At 40.3% G+C, this 18,640-nt stretch overlaps 1 protein-coding gene across 1 annotated transcript in view; it reads left to right on the top strand.

Moving 5' to 3' along the window:
- The window catches only part of ADCY5 (adenylate cyclase 5), a 204,341-nt gene that overhangs the window by 123,393 nt on the left and 62,308 nt on the right, over positions 1 to 18,640 (top strand). The window contains exon 3 of the mRNA XM_023931292.2: positions 2,383 to 2,504. Within this exon, the coding sequence (XP_023787060.1) occupies positions 2,383 to 2,504 (122 nt within the window). The remainder of the gene's footprint in view (positions 1 to 2,382; positions 2,505 to 18,640) is intronic.

Genomic DNA, 18,640 nt, shown 5'->3' with positions numbered 1-18,640 from the left:
AGCCTTCTCCTGTTAGCTTCAGAGGTTATTTTCAGTGATTGTGATGACTCCAAGCAAACAGAATAAAGATAATGTTCAGCTCTGTAACACAACTCAGCTTCTAATTAGTAGCTGCACAAAGGGATGTTGTGCCGCATGCATTTGTTTCACCTGATAAACCTATCTTATTCCCTGATTATTAGCTCAGAGCAGCATTAGTGCAGCTCCTGGAGATCTCAAGTGTCTTGAAAATATTGGTGATTTAATCTGGCAAGTGCCTGTGGTGTCAGGAAGAGTAGGGCTGGGGGCTCTGGAGTAAAAGCTCCTCGGAGATGTAGGTGGCAATCTCCTGGAATGCTCATAACAGACACTCAGGTTCCTGTCCCTGTTTTGGAAGCAAGTAAACCCTCCATGCTCATGTGCCCACAGGGAATGTTTCAAACCTGTGGGTGCCCCTGAACCTCCCATAAAGCTCTAAGTTATTTAGAGGATGTGTAAAATCACACATAAAATAGCAGTTTTCACACATTTGAGGATGCCTATTAGAATATGCAAATGACAACAGTGTATACACCATTTACTCTGGAAAGCATAAGTGTTGTGCTTTTCCACTCAAGGAATGCACCAATAGCTGACAGAAGCCTAAGGACACGTGCATGATTCATGAGCTGCTTTTTTAAAAAAAATGGATATGTAATGGTTAGCACCTGCAGAATGCTAGTGACAGTGACAGCACTTTAAAAAACAAGTATCTTTTCATGACTGCTGCAGTTTTAAGCAGAGATAGAAATCCCTCCAACACGTCTTCCGTGTTATTACTATCTCTTGAAAGACTGAAGGCAGACTCAGTCTCTTTAAGGTGCACATTGAAAGGGAGAAAAAAATACTGGGCAGTGCTACAGACTATAAAATGTCTCAGTGCATGCTGAGATTCACTTTTTCAGTGAATTCATCTTCCTTTGGTTCACCAGGGTTCCTCTCTCTCCTTAGAGGAAGAAATAATGGTGAGCTTTCAGTTACAACTAGGAATTAGAAGCCAGAAATGTGCCTATAACTGTAGCATGGGCATGTGGTTTGGTGACATGAGTACTTGGGACAGGATTGCTGATCCCTCTTAGTCAGGCCTGAGTTTAACCCCTGTGTTGTTGAGAATTAATGCTCCCTGTGTTGTTGAGAATTAATGAGCTGTTAGATAAGGCTGGGGACCTTCCCTTGCACCACCTCCTGTCTGTGTCTTCAAGAAGGCCCTTTTTTTCTTCCTGCTCAGCACAGGGAAAGAAAAATAAAGACAAGAGTGACACAAGTTTTTGGGATTCTTCCAGCTGTTCCAGAGCACTGCCTGCAGGTTGGACCAGAGCAGAGCAGAGCTGATGCCAAAGGAGATGCTCCTCACCTTCATGAGCCATAACAAAACCTTTTGAACTTCATGGGGTGTGACTGGGAATAGAATGAAGCTCTGGGCAGAATTCTCAGGTGTGATTCCTGATACACACAAATGCATCCCTGGGGCACAAATTACCTGCAGATTTAACTTCTATAATTTCTGTGTGAAATTGGCTCCAAATTTAGAATAATAACAAGCACTTGTTTTTATGTGAGTTTTTAGGAAAATCACCAGAAAGTCATCATTTTGTCAATTTTTGCATACTCTGTAGGAACAGCTTGCAAATTAATGTTACAAAAGTCACACAAAAGCTGCAATCAGTAAATAAAAGTGCCAAGTGAGAGGCAAGGAAAGCCACAAGCCGTTGATGATACGTGGTTATTGAAAATACTCTTGTAGGTGAGGGGTGGGTTTACAGATCTTAATGCAGATGGGCACTATCAGCAGTTTGAAGTGTAGCAGTAGCACTTTTCATGCTGGTTTTATCGGGGCGTTTCTACGACATTTTAGCTGCTAAGTGCAGGTTTGTGCCTGCTGGGGGAATGTGCTTAGATAATTAGATAAGCAAGGAAGGAATTTTAAATAGTGCCCAAGGGTGTTGGGGTATCATTCCTCTGGTGTTAGGTGAAGGAAGACCTCGTGGTGGTGTGCAGAAATTGTGTGGGATGTCAGATGATATCATTTATTAGAGTCCTTCCAAGAATGGTGCATGGATACTCTTTGAGTTGCATGGTTCCTTCATTTGCAAGAACTGGAAAGCATGAATTGTAATCCCAGTTCATCTGGAATGAAAAAAAAATACTTTTTCTTCTGAAACCACTGAATTCTTGTTGTGGGGTTGGGAACAGAATTGCTTATGACTGGTTAGGGGATCACCTACTTGGTTTATGGAGCCCATTTTGCTTGGTTGTACTCATCTCTCACCAAACTGATGAGTCATTTCTCCCCAGTAAGGAACAAAGTGTGTTTGTTAACTGGGCAGCAGGTGTTTTAATTGGTTCATCTGTCTGACTCCACAGGAGCGTCTCCTGCTCTCTGTACTTCCTCGACATGTTGCCATGGAGATGAAAGCTGACATTAATGCCAAACAGGAAGACATGATGTTTCATAAGATCTACATCCAGAAGCATGACAATGTCAGGTAAGAACAGCAGCCTATCTCCCAGTCATGGTGGAGGAGGGACCCTCCCAATGCTTGGCCCTGAACACCCAGGGACGAAGATGTCAGTGACACATAATCCAAAATCAGTGTGAAGACTCTAAAATGTCTCCAGCTGACTTTTAAAAGTTTGTTTATAGGATGGTAGGAGGATTACCTCATTCAAACCTCATCTTCCTTTCAGAAGTGACTTGAACTGATCTCTCTCTTTACATTTTCCCTTTTTTTTTTCCTTTTTTCTTTCCTGGAGTAAGTGTTGATGGTTTTGAGAAGGTGTTATACTGGGGATCAGTTATTTCTGGACAAGCACCCCTCTCATAAGACATGATGGAATACAAGTTAAAAATTGGAAACACTTCCCACAGGGTGGATTGCAGAGCCTGGCTATGGTCTCGATTTTCTGGAGTGGCTTCTGGCAGTTTGGAATTACAAGCAAGGAGCCCATTAGTTACAGCCTTGACACCTGCTCAGTCACCCAGCAATGTGTTGCTCCTGGATGAGGAGAAGAGTTTGATATCTAGTCTCTGGAGAGTCATGCAGAATCAAACTCAGCCTGCCTTGCTGTCTCCTACAGCCCCAGGAGCTACTGAACATCTTCTGGTTCCCACTGTCCAGTTTCCAGGGGAAGAGGCAGTAAAGGAGTACTTCAGGTGGCTGGATAGCTTCATAGGCTGCAGTTGCAAAGTCTAACCTAATCATAATGCATTTCACCTCCACTGTTGTACCTGGTGTCCTTGGAAATCATTTATGTCTTAGCTAAGCCAGGAACTGTGTAACAGCTCTTGTCAGTCTCTAAATTCTTTTGAGACACAGGGACTGGGGACAGAGAGCTTCCCTTTTCCATCTCCCTTACAACAAGAGTTTTTTCCTGTGAACTCCCTGTGTAGCCTTTCTCTCCAGTGCAGCTTTAGTATGTTGGTGAATTGTATTTTCTGATACTTTATGCTTAACACAGAGAAGTGAATTTCTAACATACTGCACCTTCCAATAGTTGACATGAAAAAATCCACATGAAATTCTGATGCATTTGAAGACATTACCTTAGGTTTGAGGGTAGCTGGGATAGGCAATGTACAAGCAGAGCACTGGGAGGTTGCTCAGTGTTGAATGTAGAGTCTTGTATAAAACTCACTGAAATCAGGGTGAGTCTGTGTACTGGTTTGGATGGAATTCAGGCCTTCAGTTTTTTTGGTTGTGACTCAGTAAAGAGATAAAGATCCACTAGCAGTACAGTGAAGACAAAAACAGTATCAGAAATGAAAGACAATAATGGTTCAGTAATGAAAAATGAAGGATATATGCATGGTGATGAAGGGGAGGGGAAGAGGCCATCCACAGTGCCCTCAGCAGACTTTGTGCTACAGTAAATTAAGTTTTGTGTCTTCACATTAATTTTTTCCTTAAGGACACTGAGCTCGTTCAAGTAGGTGTGTAAATTTCTTGTGATAGATGCTGATTGTGAATTACTTTTTTCCATTACTCAAAGGTCAGCTTGACATTCAAACTAAGTACAATTCATTAGCTATGCCATAAGACTCTGGTATTTTAGTCTTCCACATCAATTTCCATATGTCATTATTTTGCAGGTTTGAAAGCAGTTCAATAGTCAAATCTTAGTAAAGATGATTATTTCTATAGGATGATACCGATTTGAAATTTTAATCTATATGACTACATATACAAAAACTAAACAAACAATAATGAATTAAGTTTACAAATGAAAAATTTTAAAGGGGGAAGGGCAATCTGATGTAACAATTGTTAAAAAATAGACTAAATAGATTAAAGATAATGGCTGGTATGGAGACATGGAGATCTCAAAAGATGTATCAAAAACTGGCACATGGCTAAGAGTACAGAAAGAGAAAAGAGCTATGATTCTCAGCTGTGGCTGTGAAGAAACATGAAAGGTGAAACACAAATACATAAATGGGTATGTGCACCAGTCAGTTCCTGATGGGTAGCTAACAGAACACTTGCAAACATTTAATTTTCATATCTTGCATATTTATTGAATAATAAAAGCATTTATGTAATAGTTTCACTTCTGCAACTTAAAAAAGTAATTTTAACTTTGAGTGTTGAGGAATCGGGCCCTTGCAGGTGCTGACTATCTCCAGTGCAAAGGGACTCTTAGGTCTCAAAAGATCTTAAGAGGAAACAACTTAAATGATATCTTCCTCAAAATGTGGGCTTTGTTGTCTGTGCCTGTGAGGTCCTAAATCAAAGCCCACTGAAATCATGGAAAAGGCTGGAAAAGTGAGATAAGAAATAGGAATAAAATAGTGTATGTGCTGAGAGCAAATAGAAAATAACTCAGGAACATCTCATCTTCATGTACTTTAGGGAAATGAATAACTAAGTGCGAATATTGAAGAAAGGAAACATGATTTGGAACAAATGACTCATTTCACACCAGGAGTTCAGCATGGAGCCTTTGCTCTTGCCTGGGTGCACTGAAACCACCTCTAGTGGGAATGACTGTGGATGATTTTGAAGCATTTACGTGCACACAGAAACACCATGGAGGGAGGAGGCAGCATCTCAGTGATGCTGATTAACGAACTGGCTGAATAAAAGCAAGCATGCTCTTTACTTTGCACAGGGAGATGCTCAGGGGGAGCCTCTTGAGATGAGAATGCTCCAAGAAATTCTGGTTTGTGTTCGTCACTATTCAAAAATGTCATAAGAGCTAAGTTTTTATGAGCTAAAGGTTATTGTGTCAAGGCAATTGAGAAGTATGTGAAGTCAGTGCAAGGGTGCTGTGCCCAACCATTCAATCTGGCTTCCTGTTGATGATTTATCAGCAGGAGCATTTCCTCTGCAGTTCAGAGGAGTGGGAAGGTCTGTGTATTTGCACAGAGGTGTGGGTTTTCCTTCTCCATCAGCTGTATTCAGAGATTCTTTTTTCCCCTGTTCTCTCAGATTGTGTATACAGGTAGATTTTAAATGAAAGTATGGGAATTTTTGTTAGCTATTGATTTAAAAGTTTGTCATCTTAATGCCTGGAGCCTGACATCTAGATTTTCCCTGGATCTTCAGAGTGAGGTTGCTCTCCAAACCCACCATCAACATGGAAATAATGAGGCTATGGAGGTTTCCACCCAGATGGGTTTAACTTTGGTCCTTTGAACTCAGGAGGTGCAGGAGCACAGCCTTGTGCACTTACCCTGGTTTGACATTTTGTGTGGGAGAAGTGGCTTACTAAATTCTCTTCCAGACAAGATTAAATATTTTAATTTTCAGGGATGATTTGGTATGGGCTTTTGGGACCACCTCTAATTTTAATTAAAAACCAAACCCAAACCACTCTATCAGCAGAAAATGTTAATCTAAAATTATGTAAAGTTAAGTGTGTAGGCTTTCTTTTCTAGTTTAGAAATGAAGTGTCCTTAACTTTACAGTTCTGCTGTTATATGCTTCGTTTTGGATTCTAGGTTACATGGTTCAGGGTTTTTTTGTTGGGTATATCTTTGTTCTTTTTTTTCTTTTTTTGAAGAAGAAGAGGTTATACACTACCTTTTTTTTTTTTTCCTGTATGTTTAAGAAAAAATAAGTCAATTTAAACCTCTGTAGAGGATATCTTCCTCAAGTACCAGCAGTAAGTCTGTAAAACATAGCCATTATCCTTTAATACAGAGCAGTTCTGCTATGATATTGCTTACTGTGGTACACTTCTCTTAGAGGGTGGGCTGTCTCCCCATAAGGGAAAGATGATTTTTTTAAATGCAAAATACAGTGGTCTTTTTGACCTCAATGGGTAAAAGACAATCTTTTTTGAGCAAATTTTTTTATCTGGACTTCCTGCAAATGAGTTCATAATCTCCTGATTATTGTTATGGAAAGTAAAGTTCAGAGACTAATTTATCCACAATGAAAATATAATTTCCTGTAATTTTTGGCAGCAAAATTTGTTTCAGGATTATGTTCTTTTCAAAATTTTAGTGTGGTGACAAAACAAAGATGCAAATGTTTGAGGTTAATTCACTCTTTTTCAATGCACAAGAACAGAACCTTTAAACAGAAAATTAAACAGTTTCCTGTCCTGATTTATTGAATGAGAATTAACTTTGACAAATCCAGAACCTCAGAGCATGATTTGACCTTTCCCACATATGTGTGTGTGTTAAATATAAAGTCTATTGTCAAAAGCAATCAGGAAAGGAGTTCCCAAGACTATGCAAGTAATTTTGGGTAAACAACAAGGTGAATTATGTAACTAAATTTGTTCATGTTATCATGAATGAGATTATGTGTGATAGACAAGCCCTGAATTATGCATAGATAATATTGTTTATCTATCATGCTTCCCAGACAGAATTTTAAGTGTTTTACATTACTATTGCTATTTATAGTGTCTCACTGCAGTGATAATGGCTTTAATGTTATCTAGGTTTGGCCAAATATAGTAATCCCTGTGCTATAAAAGGAGGCTTGAAGTCCTCTGTGAAGGGATAAGGGTTGGCTTCGTCATTGAAATTCTTTTGATGAACTGTTTCAAGAAGCTTATTTTAGGGCTGGCATCCAAGTGCAGTAAAAGTGACAGTTTCCTCTCTTCACCCCTTCACATAATTCTTATGAATCATGTACTCAACAACATTAACCTGTTTTCAGAGTTTCTTAAACTTCTTGACAACTTAAACCAAACCATTTGCAGAAATGAAATACGAGCATTTGCTTTCAGCATTTTTAAATTAAAAACATTTGTAGCTCGTCTTCTGATTTAATGACATTCTAACACCAAAACGTTCTCCCCTTAAAAATGACCAAATGGCTGTACTTTGGCTGAGTGTCAGGGTATTCAGACCAGCTGTGTCAACTCAACCTCTTCACCTTTTAGGTGTTGTGATGCCTAATTAGTTGCTTATGAAGTTTTTTAAATTCCCAGGTTGCAAGGTTCTATGGAATTGTGAACTATGACAGCTGAGGAAAAATCCAACTAAGCAAACATCTTTTTCTTCCCTCCTCCCACCGTCCTCACACACAGGACATCCGTTCTTAATGTTTCTTGGTGGTGAAGGACTGATGCTCCTTAATAAATAAAATTACATTATGGCAGGTATAAATTTCTGAAAGTTCTTCTGTGGATATTTTCAAATATTACACAATCCCTCATCTCAGCCAAAGTTTGTGTAGCTTTAATTTCTCTGGAAGGCCTCATTGCCAGGAAAGGGCAGGAGCAGGAACTTTTTTTTAATATTTACTATGTAATCCATCTTCCTCCTTGTCTTCTTTCCTTTCTGAGTGAGGCAGAATGAAAATTGATGGTTTCTGTTTAAAAACAAGGAAGAGCAGCATTAAGCAGGAGAAAGCCCAAGAGCCACTTTTATCCATGTCCTGCATCCTTGCTGCTGCTCTCTGTGCCAGCCCATAAGCTTCGATTTCCTCCGAAGAGTGTTGATGGCTTGGTTGGTTGTTTCTCAGAACCATGGCTTGGCAAGACCTCTCCCTCCTTTTCCTTATTCAAGGCATGTGCCCACGAGCAGTGGAAAGTTATTTTTGCCTGAAGGTGGGGGGTAACTGTGGGTTTCATGTGAGTTCAGAGCATTTAATTGCTGTAACTTCTGGTTGAAACTGTAGGATGAGAAAAGTGAGTAGGAGGAAAATGAGCCTGCCCACGTCTTTCCCCAAATGACAGCAGTGAGTTTTACCTAAGCAGGAACTCTCTCTGTCAAGAGCCAGCTCCTGGGAGTTTCACCTATGCCTGGCAGGTGTGAATCTTTGCTTTTTAATGTTGCAGATTTTTCTTTTTCTTTCAAGTTAGCAAAAAGTTTTAGGAAATGCAGAAGTAGATTTCACCCATGGATGAAAGTGAAATACTCTGCTCTTACACCACTAATCACTTGTCTCTTCCTAATTAATTTGTTGTTTCTGTGAGGAAAAACCCCTTATCTTTTGGAGATGGTCGTTCACGCTAAAATTCACATGTAAAGAAATTCACTTACTTTGCAGCCTTGGTAAACCTGGAGTTGACCTCAAAGCTGTGCAGTAATTCTGGGTGTTAATATTACAGGGGATGTTGCAACCCAGAGTCACTCCCTCTCAGTAACAAATGTATTGATGGTTCAGCCATGAAAACTTTGAAGCCAAAAAATACAGCAGTTTTATATATTTTAGCAAATCTACCTCTTTGTGGGTGTGCACCTTTAAGAACAAATACATGCTAACTTGTTTAAGTATTAATTTGCTCTGTGATCTTCCTCTTTGAACTGGGAATATACTGTGATCTTGGTTCCTGCTGGGAGCCCCTGGTGTCATCAGGGGCGTGAGCGAGCCTTGTACCCTCTGAAGAACAAAACAGATAAATAACTGGCTGCAAGGCACCCCGCTGGATGCACTCCCTAAACTCGTGTGTTGGAATAAAGATAACATCCCAAAAGTGCAGCATGCCAGGTGACTGCAGATCTGCAGCCACCAGCAAGCCATCAGCAATTAGGAAGAGCCTGTGATGTATAATTCACACCCTGCTATTCTGAGTTTACACAAGGGCCTGTGAAGTTCACAGGGTGATGGATTGAAGAGTGTTAGATGTTTTAATGATGAAATACTGTGAAGACTAATTTGGAGAGAATACTGAAGGTGCCTGTAGAAGTTTACAGAGCATAATTTTAACTCATCAAGGTTATTTGGATTCTCTTTTTTCTTCACTAGTACTAAGAATAAATTATTTTTTTAAAAATGTAAGTATAACTGCTGATTGGTCCGATAAAAAACAAATGTATCAAACTTATAGTTAAAAAAAGCATCAAATTATGTTTATTCAACTAATTCACTCCCAGTCCTCTGTACTCTGGAGTAACCTTGACAAAAGCAATTGAGTATTCTCTGAACAAAACTTTTCTTTTGTGAAGACTTGCTTTTACAGAGTTGCTTTTCTCCTGTAAAGACTTCGTGAGATTTCAGTTGATGAACTGCTTTGTCATATAGTTAACATGCAAAGTGGTTTTAAGAACCCTGAGTTTATATAACATTTGAAGAGGTTTTTATTAAAATCATCATCCCACCTTTTTGCTTCCTGCCTAGATTATAATGATTGAAAAGCAAAAATTAGTTAAACTTTTTATTCTGTAATGCAGGAAACTTTGCAAAACTATTTGAAGCTCTCTTACAGAAGCTATAAAAGAGGCACAGTTTTGGATGGGGATGGATTAACTTCTCTTGTTTTATACTATATTTATATCCCCCAACAATTGCTGCTAATTTGTGCATCTGTTCCTACTGGTGTATATATAATTTTGACACTGGATAAATAATGAAGAGACAAAAGTTGAAACCAATTAGTGGAGAAGAGCTCTCGAGTGGTCTGGCATCCTGTGACTCAAGTTAGTACCATTGCTAACTTGAGTCTATGTCCTTCAGTAAATGAAAGTCATAGTGTAGTTTCTAAACTTCCTCTTTTTTATAAACTTTGCTTTATACTAAGTGGTGGAAAAGTTGGGGAGAGGTTGGTACTGACTGTGTAGTCTGTATAATTCCTTAAGTGGAGCTTTTGTAAGAAACCAAGCTAAGAACAGGTCACTTCAGAAACAACTAACAGAAATGAGGAGCACCAGAGGACTGCACAAAAGAGCAAAGGAGGCAAAAGACCAAAGGTTTAATTAATTTCATCACACACATCCCACTGGCATGACATTGCCCTTGTGGAATGATAAAAGTGCACTTTTTAGAAAACTGAGATTTTCCTGTGCCCATTTGTGTTACAAAGCCCAAGAAGGATGCACACGATTTTAAATGGTGGGAATAAGGATTTGTAAAACTGTGTAGATTCTGGGGTCTGGAAGTTTGCAGGTAGCTTTCAGAGATTGGAAAGTGTCTGTGTGATGCTATTTAAAAAGCAACCAAAATATAGCGATATAGGTTATATTCTTTGATACCATGGCCAGCAGGGCTCTTTGTGGTTGCTGTGTGTGATTTTGACAAATATCTGATGCTCTCCAAGGCACTGAGAAAATCTAAGGCCGTTCTTGACTGGTAACCATGTCAATTTTTTTGAATCAACCTCCTAAATTGATGCCTTAAATATATAGGGGGTATCATCAACATTCACAATCAACTTCCTCATCTGCAGTTCTACAGAACTGACCCCCAAGATGAAAATCCTGGTGTGGTGTCTATTTATCAAACTTGGATCTGTGTGGCCATCAGCAAAATATTCTCTCCTAGCCTCCTGTTGCAGAGATCTCCCCAGTAAGTGGCATGCAGAAGGCTGGGTGACCAGGGCTTTGGTGGGTTGTAAGATCAGCTGTGCCTGTATGTCCCAGCAGTAGTTAAAAGCATCTGGAAGCACGACTTTCCCTCTCACATGAAGAGGAAGGTCCATGTAGGAGGCACAGGGGAGTTTTCCCGGCAGAGTTACAGTAATGACAGTTTGATCTGCCATGTCAGCTCATTGTTTTGGGGTTTTTTGATGATGGTGGTTTGGGTAGGTTTTTTAACTTACGCATGATTCTTTGCAGAATGTGATCATACACTGGCTCCATTCCTGCTCACTGTGGGGAATGCTGCTAATAGAGGGTTACTAGGACAACCCTCCTTCTTCTCACAACTATTTAATTTCTGTTATCTCCAAGGCCTGGCAGACCCATACATCAGTGCTGAATGAAGCAGCAATTCAGAGAGGTGCTTTGTAACTCCCTGGACCATGAAGGAACTGAGAGAATCTGTGCCACAGAGTTGATGGGATATTAGTGGGGAGGAGAGGTAGGCAAAAAATGTGGGGAAGACCACAGAAAAACATGGAAAGAAAGGAGCAAATTTACCAATTGTTAGCATGTCTGGAGGAAAAGAGAGGGACGGTGGAAACCAGATGCAAGCAGGTGTAGATAGTGGACAGTTATGTGCCACAGCAGTGCTGCTGGAGAGCCTCAATTCACAGGAACATGCACACTAATGCACCACTGCTTTGTGCCTTGCCTGTTTCCAAAGAATGAGCTAATAAGAATCAATTTGTAGAACAAAACAAACAAAACTTTGGCTTCTGCTCAGGGGAACTTGAGCAATTGCAGTTACAGATCAGGCTTCAACAAATGCCAAGAGCTGATCCATAAAAGTATAATTATTCTGTTTCATTTGGAACCTTTTGTTCTGGATTGCATTCAAAACTACTGTAAGCCCCTTTGTGAGATTCATTTCCTTTCCAGGAAAGAGAAAGAAAGCCTTTTCATTTAATAGTTCTACTTTGTTTCAATTAAAAATGAGAAAAAACTCACGTCCTTGCCTTTTTTCCCTAGGATTCTCCCCTTTTGTGGAATAGTGGCCATCAGGTCACAGTTTAGATAGGCCTCATGTAGTTGTGTTACAGGGTGTAAATTGTAAGTGATTTTCTGTTCTTACTATCCAGTACTCTTTATAATTTTCAGCTTCAAATGGAGTAAAATTTTGTTGTTGAGATCGGAAGTGATTACAAATTTCTTGCAAAGCCCAGGGACATTGAAATTACTGGTGTGGCTTACCAGCTGAGATGCTTTTCCTTGGAAGTATGCAATGGGGGAAGAAGTAAACTGAAAATGGTACTTTGTCTGAAAAGTTACAACCTGAGATGGACAATGAGTTCTTTAATTTGACTTGGTAGTGAGGCTGATCAGAGTTCAGAAATACTTGGCTCCCATTGCAGAATGTCCTAATGACTACATCTTGAAGGCTCTGAGGAATTGTGCCTAAGGAACAAGCAGGGAGTGTGCACAAGCACACACACACACTCTGTGCTGGGGACTTCTCGTGGGTGCTGGCTGCAGGGGAGCGAGTGAGACAGGTCAGCTGGGCTGCTGTGCCAAAGGGACATCTTTCTGTTCCTCACTAAAATGGAAACCCAGAGTTAATGAATTCAGTTGACACTGCATGTGGCAGAAAGTGCAACACAGAGGGTAGCAAAGACCTGAAGAGGCACAAGTGATGAGGCACACCATGCTTATCAAGAGCAGAGAGACTCAACCCACATGCTGGGGTAGGTTTTCTGAATTCAGTTTTCCCGTGTACCAGAGGGCATTTGAGGCCACATCTCCTAGGAGAGGCCATAAATGAAGAAGGCATCCTCATTCTCTTTTGTTAATTCTGTTTCATTTTTTTTTTTATAAAAAAGAATCAAACCCTGGAGCAGCAGCTTGAATCCCACTGTCCCATGTCACAGCATGCACCATAATCAGCAGGGTAGAGCGGGGCGCTCGCTGTCTCTGCCTCTAATTATTCTGGGTGTTTTATATGTAATGAGCAGCTGCAGCGTGAGGTCCTGAGGGCACCCCTGTTCCCAATCCAAAATAGCCAGTTGTCCAGTTCAGGATGGATTCAGGCAGAGGGAAAATTAGATCCATGTTTTCTCACATCTTGGGTGATGTGTCTTAGGAGATGGTTTTCTTGCTTTCAATTTCACTCCATTTACTTATAAATAGCAGGCTTTTGCAAAATACTATGGAATAAAGGGCACACGTTTCTGTGTGTGTTTCTATACCTTAAAGATATACCAGGTTTTTGTGTCAGGTCAGTGGTATTTTAGCTGGCAGGAGTCTTGGCTTCCAGGTAAGATTTGGCTGCAGTCATGCAGATGGCAGCACAGATGTGGGAGGGATTCGCTTAAATGTTGGACACATACTGTTTCTTATTGCAGCTGCTGACTTAGTCTGAGCCCTGTCTGTATTTCTTAATTCAAACAAACAAATAACAACCAAAGAAATAAATTAAACAACAGTCAACTGTTCCTGTAAGGTGCTATCATGAGGCTCAAACTGAAGTGAAAAATTACTTGTCAGGGTTTCTAGCCCCGGTGGTCTTTGATTAACTGCAGCATGACCTAAGTAGCCAGAAAGTGCAGAAGCCAAGGGGATCCTGGGGATTATTTGCTTTTGGCTTTGACTGCTGCTAACTTCTTTTCTGGGTCTGTTTACAAGGATTCTGGTGGCTGGATGTTGTTAGCAGAATTTCTTTTCAGTTGCATAAGGATTGAGAAAACAGTATCTGTCTGACTCTTCCACAGTGAATGGCTTTCAAGTTAAGCCATGGCTGCAGTTATTGTGCTCTAGCTGTGACACTATAAATAAAGTTATTAACAGCAATATGTAAATGGGTTTCTATTTTTGTTCCCTGTATTGTTTGCAAAATCTAGGGCAGTTATTCAGTAAGAATCATCTGCTATTTAGCACTGAGCCTAACAGCATTTGATGTGTGGGCTGCTGTGCTTTCCCCCCGCCCCACCTCCCCCCTGCTTGCTTGCTTTCTTTGCAGTGGCTATTAGAATCCAGCACTTTTGTAAGTTTGTTTATTGTGGTATATAAGAAATAGAGTAGCTGTGCTAAGCATTTTCAGGCTTCTGGAGAGTGGCTTGGTGCGTAAGAATAGGGAATCATCTCCTGATCTCTGAACTACAGGAGCATTTGACCCGGCTGTACAAACACCAAATACCACAGCTGCCATTTGCCTGTGTGAGCATCTTGCAAATTCCAGACTGTTCAAAGACCTTTATGGTTTGTGTTCGGTTTGCATGCTCTGTTTCCTTCTGCTGCCCTCTCCACTGCTCCAGACCTGCCTGACACCCCAGCCCTGTTGGAGCTGGGAGCTTGTACCACATCAATTGGTGCAGCTACAGCACAGATCCCCAGGGAGAACATGGATGTGTTTTACTTTACTACAGTCTTGGCTACTCCTGTCTGGAAGAACAAATCCAAGGCATCTGTTAGAAACCTGAATGTATCAGTGCTCGGGACAGGATCAGTGTTGCTGTTAACACGATACTCTAAAAGACATTTCACTTGAGGCAGCTTGTTCAAACTCCTTTCTTCTCTGCAAGTGAATTCAGCTTTGGATTCCTCAGATTCCTAACAGGGAAGGTCCCAACCTGTCTGTCCCTGTGACTCGTTAGCCACAATTTTACTCCTAGCTGTCTTAGACTTCACATGGGCATGTGTCCTCCCTGGCACTTAAATTCCATTTCATGCAGCTTTGTGAAAACCAAAATTGCTGCTATTGCAGGGGCATAGAAAGTAAACAGAAATTAGCTAGATTGGTTTTGCATAGATGTAGCAAGATCTGAAACAGCAACTTTCCTCTTTTTTTATGCTATGAGACACATTACCATATTATATGTTTTAAGTGGTCTCCAAGGTGGCTTTCTGTGCTATAGAAAATATCTGGTAAGACTCTATTGATTTTATTGGTATTAGTACACTGGTAAACTAATAGCTGTTTTCAGGAACTACATTTGGTGGTAATATTTTGTGAATAATGAGAGTAGCAAGCAAATTGTTTAGTGAAATATCTTAATGCATTAACACAGAATTAAATTTTCCAATGGAAAATGGAAGAGGAAAACCATTTCTTTATATGCAGATCTATTATTCTGGTGGAGCAATTACAGTAATTCTCTTGAAATCAAGTTAAAATTATATGTCTGCTTCATTATGAGAAGAAACCACTGATAGCAAAGATCAGGGGAGATTTAGGGGAAAGCTGGAAAGACTTACATATGCAGTGAGCAGACCTGACATCTCCATGGTTCCTGCTCCATGTCAGGAGTAGGGTTTGTGTGGATGTTTCCTGGACTGAGGAGGCCAGGATTCACATTCCTGCTTTGCCAGGGTTTTCCCATGTCATCTTGAGCATCTTTATGTATTTTATCTGTATACTGTACTGCTGTCTAGAAAATAGTGTGTTGTTGCTTTCCTTGCACCAATGACATTTTAACAGTTGCTTAATGTCACTGCTTACTCTCTACGAAATTACAGAAATATTCCAAGTATTTGGAATATGAGATATATTAGGGGCTGAAGAGGTGAAATGGAATTTCATAGTCCCTGTTCAAGGACCATCTTTGCATAGAAATCCTTATGCAGTAACTCACCTGAACTGCCTTCTGAGGAGGAATGGTTTTACTCTTGATACCAATTGTACAGAATTTCATTATATTTACCTTGTTTCTCCACAGAAGCTGTATTTTTTGGGTCACCAAAGGGAACCAAAGATAGATATTAACCCAAGTGCCACTAATCAATTCAGATGTGATCGTAGGTGACATCTTAAAAAGGAAAAAAACCCTTAATGCCGTATTATAGCCCTTGTAAAGTTGGGAGACTTTAGTTGTGAGTTGAGGGTATCTATTCATTACTGGTTCTTATCATTAAGGAAAATTAATGCAGTGTAGAACAACCAGATAATGCGTTCAATTTCCTGCAGGATTTTTTCCTTTCCATTTGATTCTGAAAGAAAGAATTTTATTCTGAAAAAAAGAAAGCAAGATTGGAGCCAATCTCCCTTGTTATTGAAAACATGAATGTGGTTTATTATTAAATTTATTATCAGGATTGTTTATTAATCAAATAACATTGATCCCTCAGTTAATGAGCTGTACTGTTTTCTTTGGACAGCCATTTTAACTTTCAAAATATCTGATGAAGAATTAAGTCTTCATTTTACAGTTCCTCTCCACTGGTGTTCACTGGTGTTTCTCAGAAAAGTGACCATTATAAAGGGTCTCTAAATGCTTAGGGCAAATTTGTCTTGACAGTTTCATCAGTGTAATTTTAAAAACACAACAGCTCAACTGCATTTAAAAGTGTAGAAGAGAGGGGGCAACAAGTCCACTCATGCTGACTGCTCCAAAAAGGGCAGGAAGACTCATGTTCACGTTCTTCAGCACTCAGTTTTCCCACCAACTGGCCACTTTGTATTATTGATCTCATAAGCTACCAGTGGAAATCGTTTACACAGAGCATCACAGCGCTTGTCCCTTCTCAGCTGATCCATGGGGAGTCGGTGTATGTTGCTAACTACCCACTTTGGGAAGGGCACAATTGCTCCTTAATGTTCTAAATGATGACATTTATATACTAATGTAATGTTTTCATTATGTAGAGACTTTCCAGAGGTAAAACCCTGACTTGCTGAAATGACAAAGTAGATAAATCCTAAAAGGACAGGACACTGGGAAAGCTGGGGGAAAGAACAAAGGAGTAAGGTTAGACTGAAGTGACGGCTGCATGCAGAATTACTGCAGCTTTTTGGTTAGGGAGTACAAAAGCATCATTGTTTGCCTGAATATCCATGATACCAGAGAAGAACAGACTGAAGGCAGTTTTCACAGCTATGAAGAGCTCATTCTTTCTCCATCAAGTACAAAGACCTGAGCAATATATAACAGAAAGTAGCACAAAACTGATTAGAGGCAATTTCATCTTTATGCCATGTGCCTGAGCCAGGATATACTTGTGAAAGTGTTAGCAGTGAAAAAATATATTACCCTCTTTCCTTCTCTTACAACCAATTGATTGCTGGCACACAGTCTCTTTGCAACAGGTTTTCTTTTGCTTTAATGCTTACTTTTTTAGTTGTTTCTCTTTCCTACCATGCTGCTTCTATAGCTTCAGTCAGTTTTGCAAGGTATTGTCTCAAAGCGAAGGCAAAAAGGAATAGTGTCTTCCTGCCCTGAACAGAAATACAGCTGTTGGTCCCTTTTTTCAGAATTCTCTTAGCTCTGTTGTCCTATTTACTGATTTACAGCAAGATCTTGATATCAGAGATTGCTCTAATTCCAGAAAACAGACTGCAAGAATGCTCAAAGGAAAAAGCACACTTAAAGTTAGAAAACTAGAATATGGCTTTTCCTTTCTGTTTTACACGGAGTTCTGAATTATAGGCTGTGTTGTGAAACAAAAATGAATCAATAATTTATTTTGGCATGGGCTGAATTCAGCTCCAGTATGGACAGATCTGCCAGCTCTTTTGTATTAGTCAGGCAGAGATGGGTGGGTTTGGGCTTGCTCGGAGCCAGAGCACAAGCACACGGTTGGGGCCAGCGCTGTGCATGGTTCCTTCCTGCAAAAGGCCCTATCCTCCGACTTTGCCCTCTTAAACTTCCTTGGGGATGGAATGGATTTGACTTCTTTTGAATTTACATGGTTTTTTCCCCTGACCAGAAAAATTGGAAAAAAATTGGAATTCCCATCAGTCCCCCTTCTTAGATAAATGAAAAAGGTCTACATTTCCTCCTTCTTAATAACACAAAGTCTTATTTAGAATGGTTGAATCTCTTTTAGTTTTGATAGACAGCAGCATCTAATTCAGCTGACAATGATGGAGGATTAAAATTCCTTTCACTTGTCTCAAAGCCATCTATAGTGTGTTACACCTATAGTTTGGCTGGTAGCCATTGCATGTCTATTTTTATTTGGTTTTGCCTTCCTCAAGTAGTTTTGCTTCCCAAAAGACTATTTATTACTCCTGTTTCCACTGAAAAATCAATCTGGTTAAATATAGTCTGCTGAAATAGGAAAATCTTGTAACTCAAAATGTTTAGAAGGAGAGGATAACAAGTTTTTCATGTTTAAAATAAAAACAAGAGTACTGATGTTGCCTGGCTATAGCTAAGTTCCAGTATGATGAGTACATCCAGGGGATGCTACTCATGCTTGTAAACTGCAAACCTAGGGAGGTCATGGAAAAACTTTTCTTTGCATTTTGGTGCATTTTTCCCCTTCTGGTTAGTGATTTCAGGATCTGAATCTCTTCTCATCTCCTGTGCTGTCAGTGAGAGACAGGCCACAGGCACTGAGGTGAGGAGCACTGACCATGAAGGACAGGATGGTGCCATGTTTCTCCCTCAGACAGCTCCCTCAGGCAGTTCTGACTCCAGTAACACTCACCTGAGAGCAAACACAGGAAATTCAAGTCAAAGCAGGGCTCTGCAGTTTGTGTCTTTGCAATGAGCCTGGCTGTGGATGGCAGTCTGCACATTGCCACCAGTGTCTCCCAGAGCCATCTGTTCTCCTACTTCTTTTGTGGTTTTTGCTGTCACCAGATTCACTTAGTATGGCCTTGCTGAGCGAACTTCTCAAATATGGCACGTGGGTTTGGTTTACATTTTTGGCAACTTTGGAAGAGGGGTAGGAGGTAGGCTTTCTGCCTTTTAAGTAAAGGTGAAAAGACTCACAGTTCCAGGGTTTTGGTTTTGTAGGGTTTTTTTTGTGTATTTCCTTCTATTTTGTGTTTTTCTCTCCCTCGCCAGTACTCCTTCGCTTATCACAACATTTGTGTACATGTGCGCCTTCTCACCCTCTTGAGCAAGTGGGAGCCAGCATGACTGATCTCAAGATGGAATGTGGTGCAAGACTGAGTCCTGCTTTCCAAAGGGGAGCTGT

Source organism: Cyanistes caeruleus, chromosome 7 (assembly GCF_971803275.1).
Source record: "Cyanistes caeruleus chromosome 7, bCyaCae1.hap1.1, whole genome shotgun sequence".
Taxonomy (NCBI): Eukaryota; Metazoa; Chordata; class Aves; order Passeriformes; family Paridae; genus Cyanistes; species Cyanistes caeruleus.
Note: the sequence above shows the minus strand (reverse complement) of the source record. Positions and strands in the feature narration are given on the sequence as shown.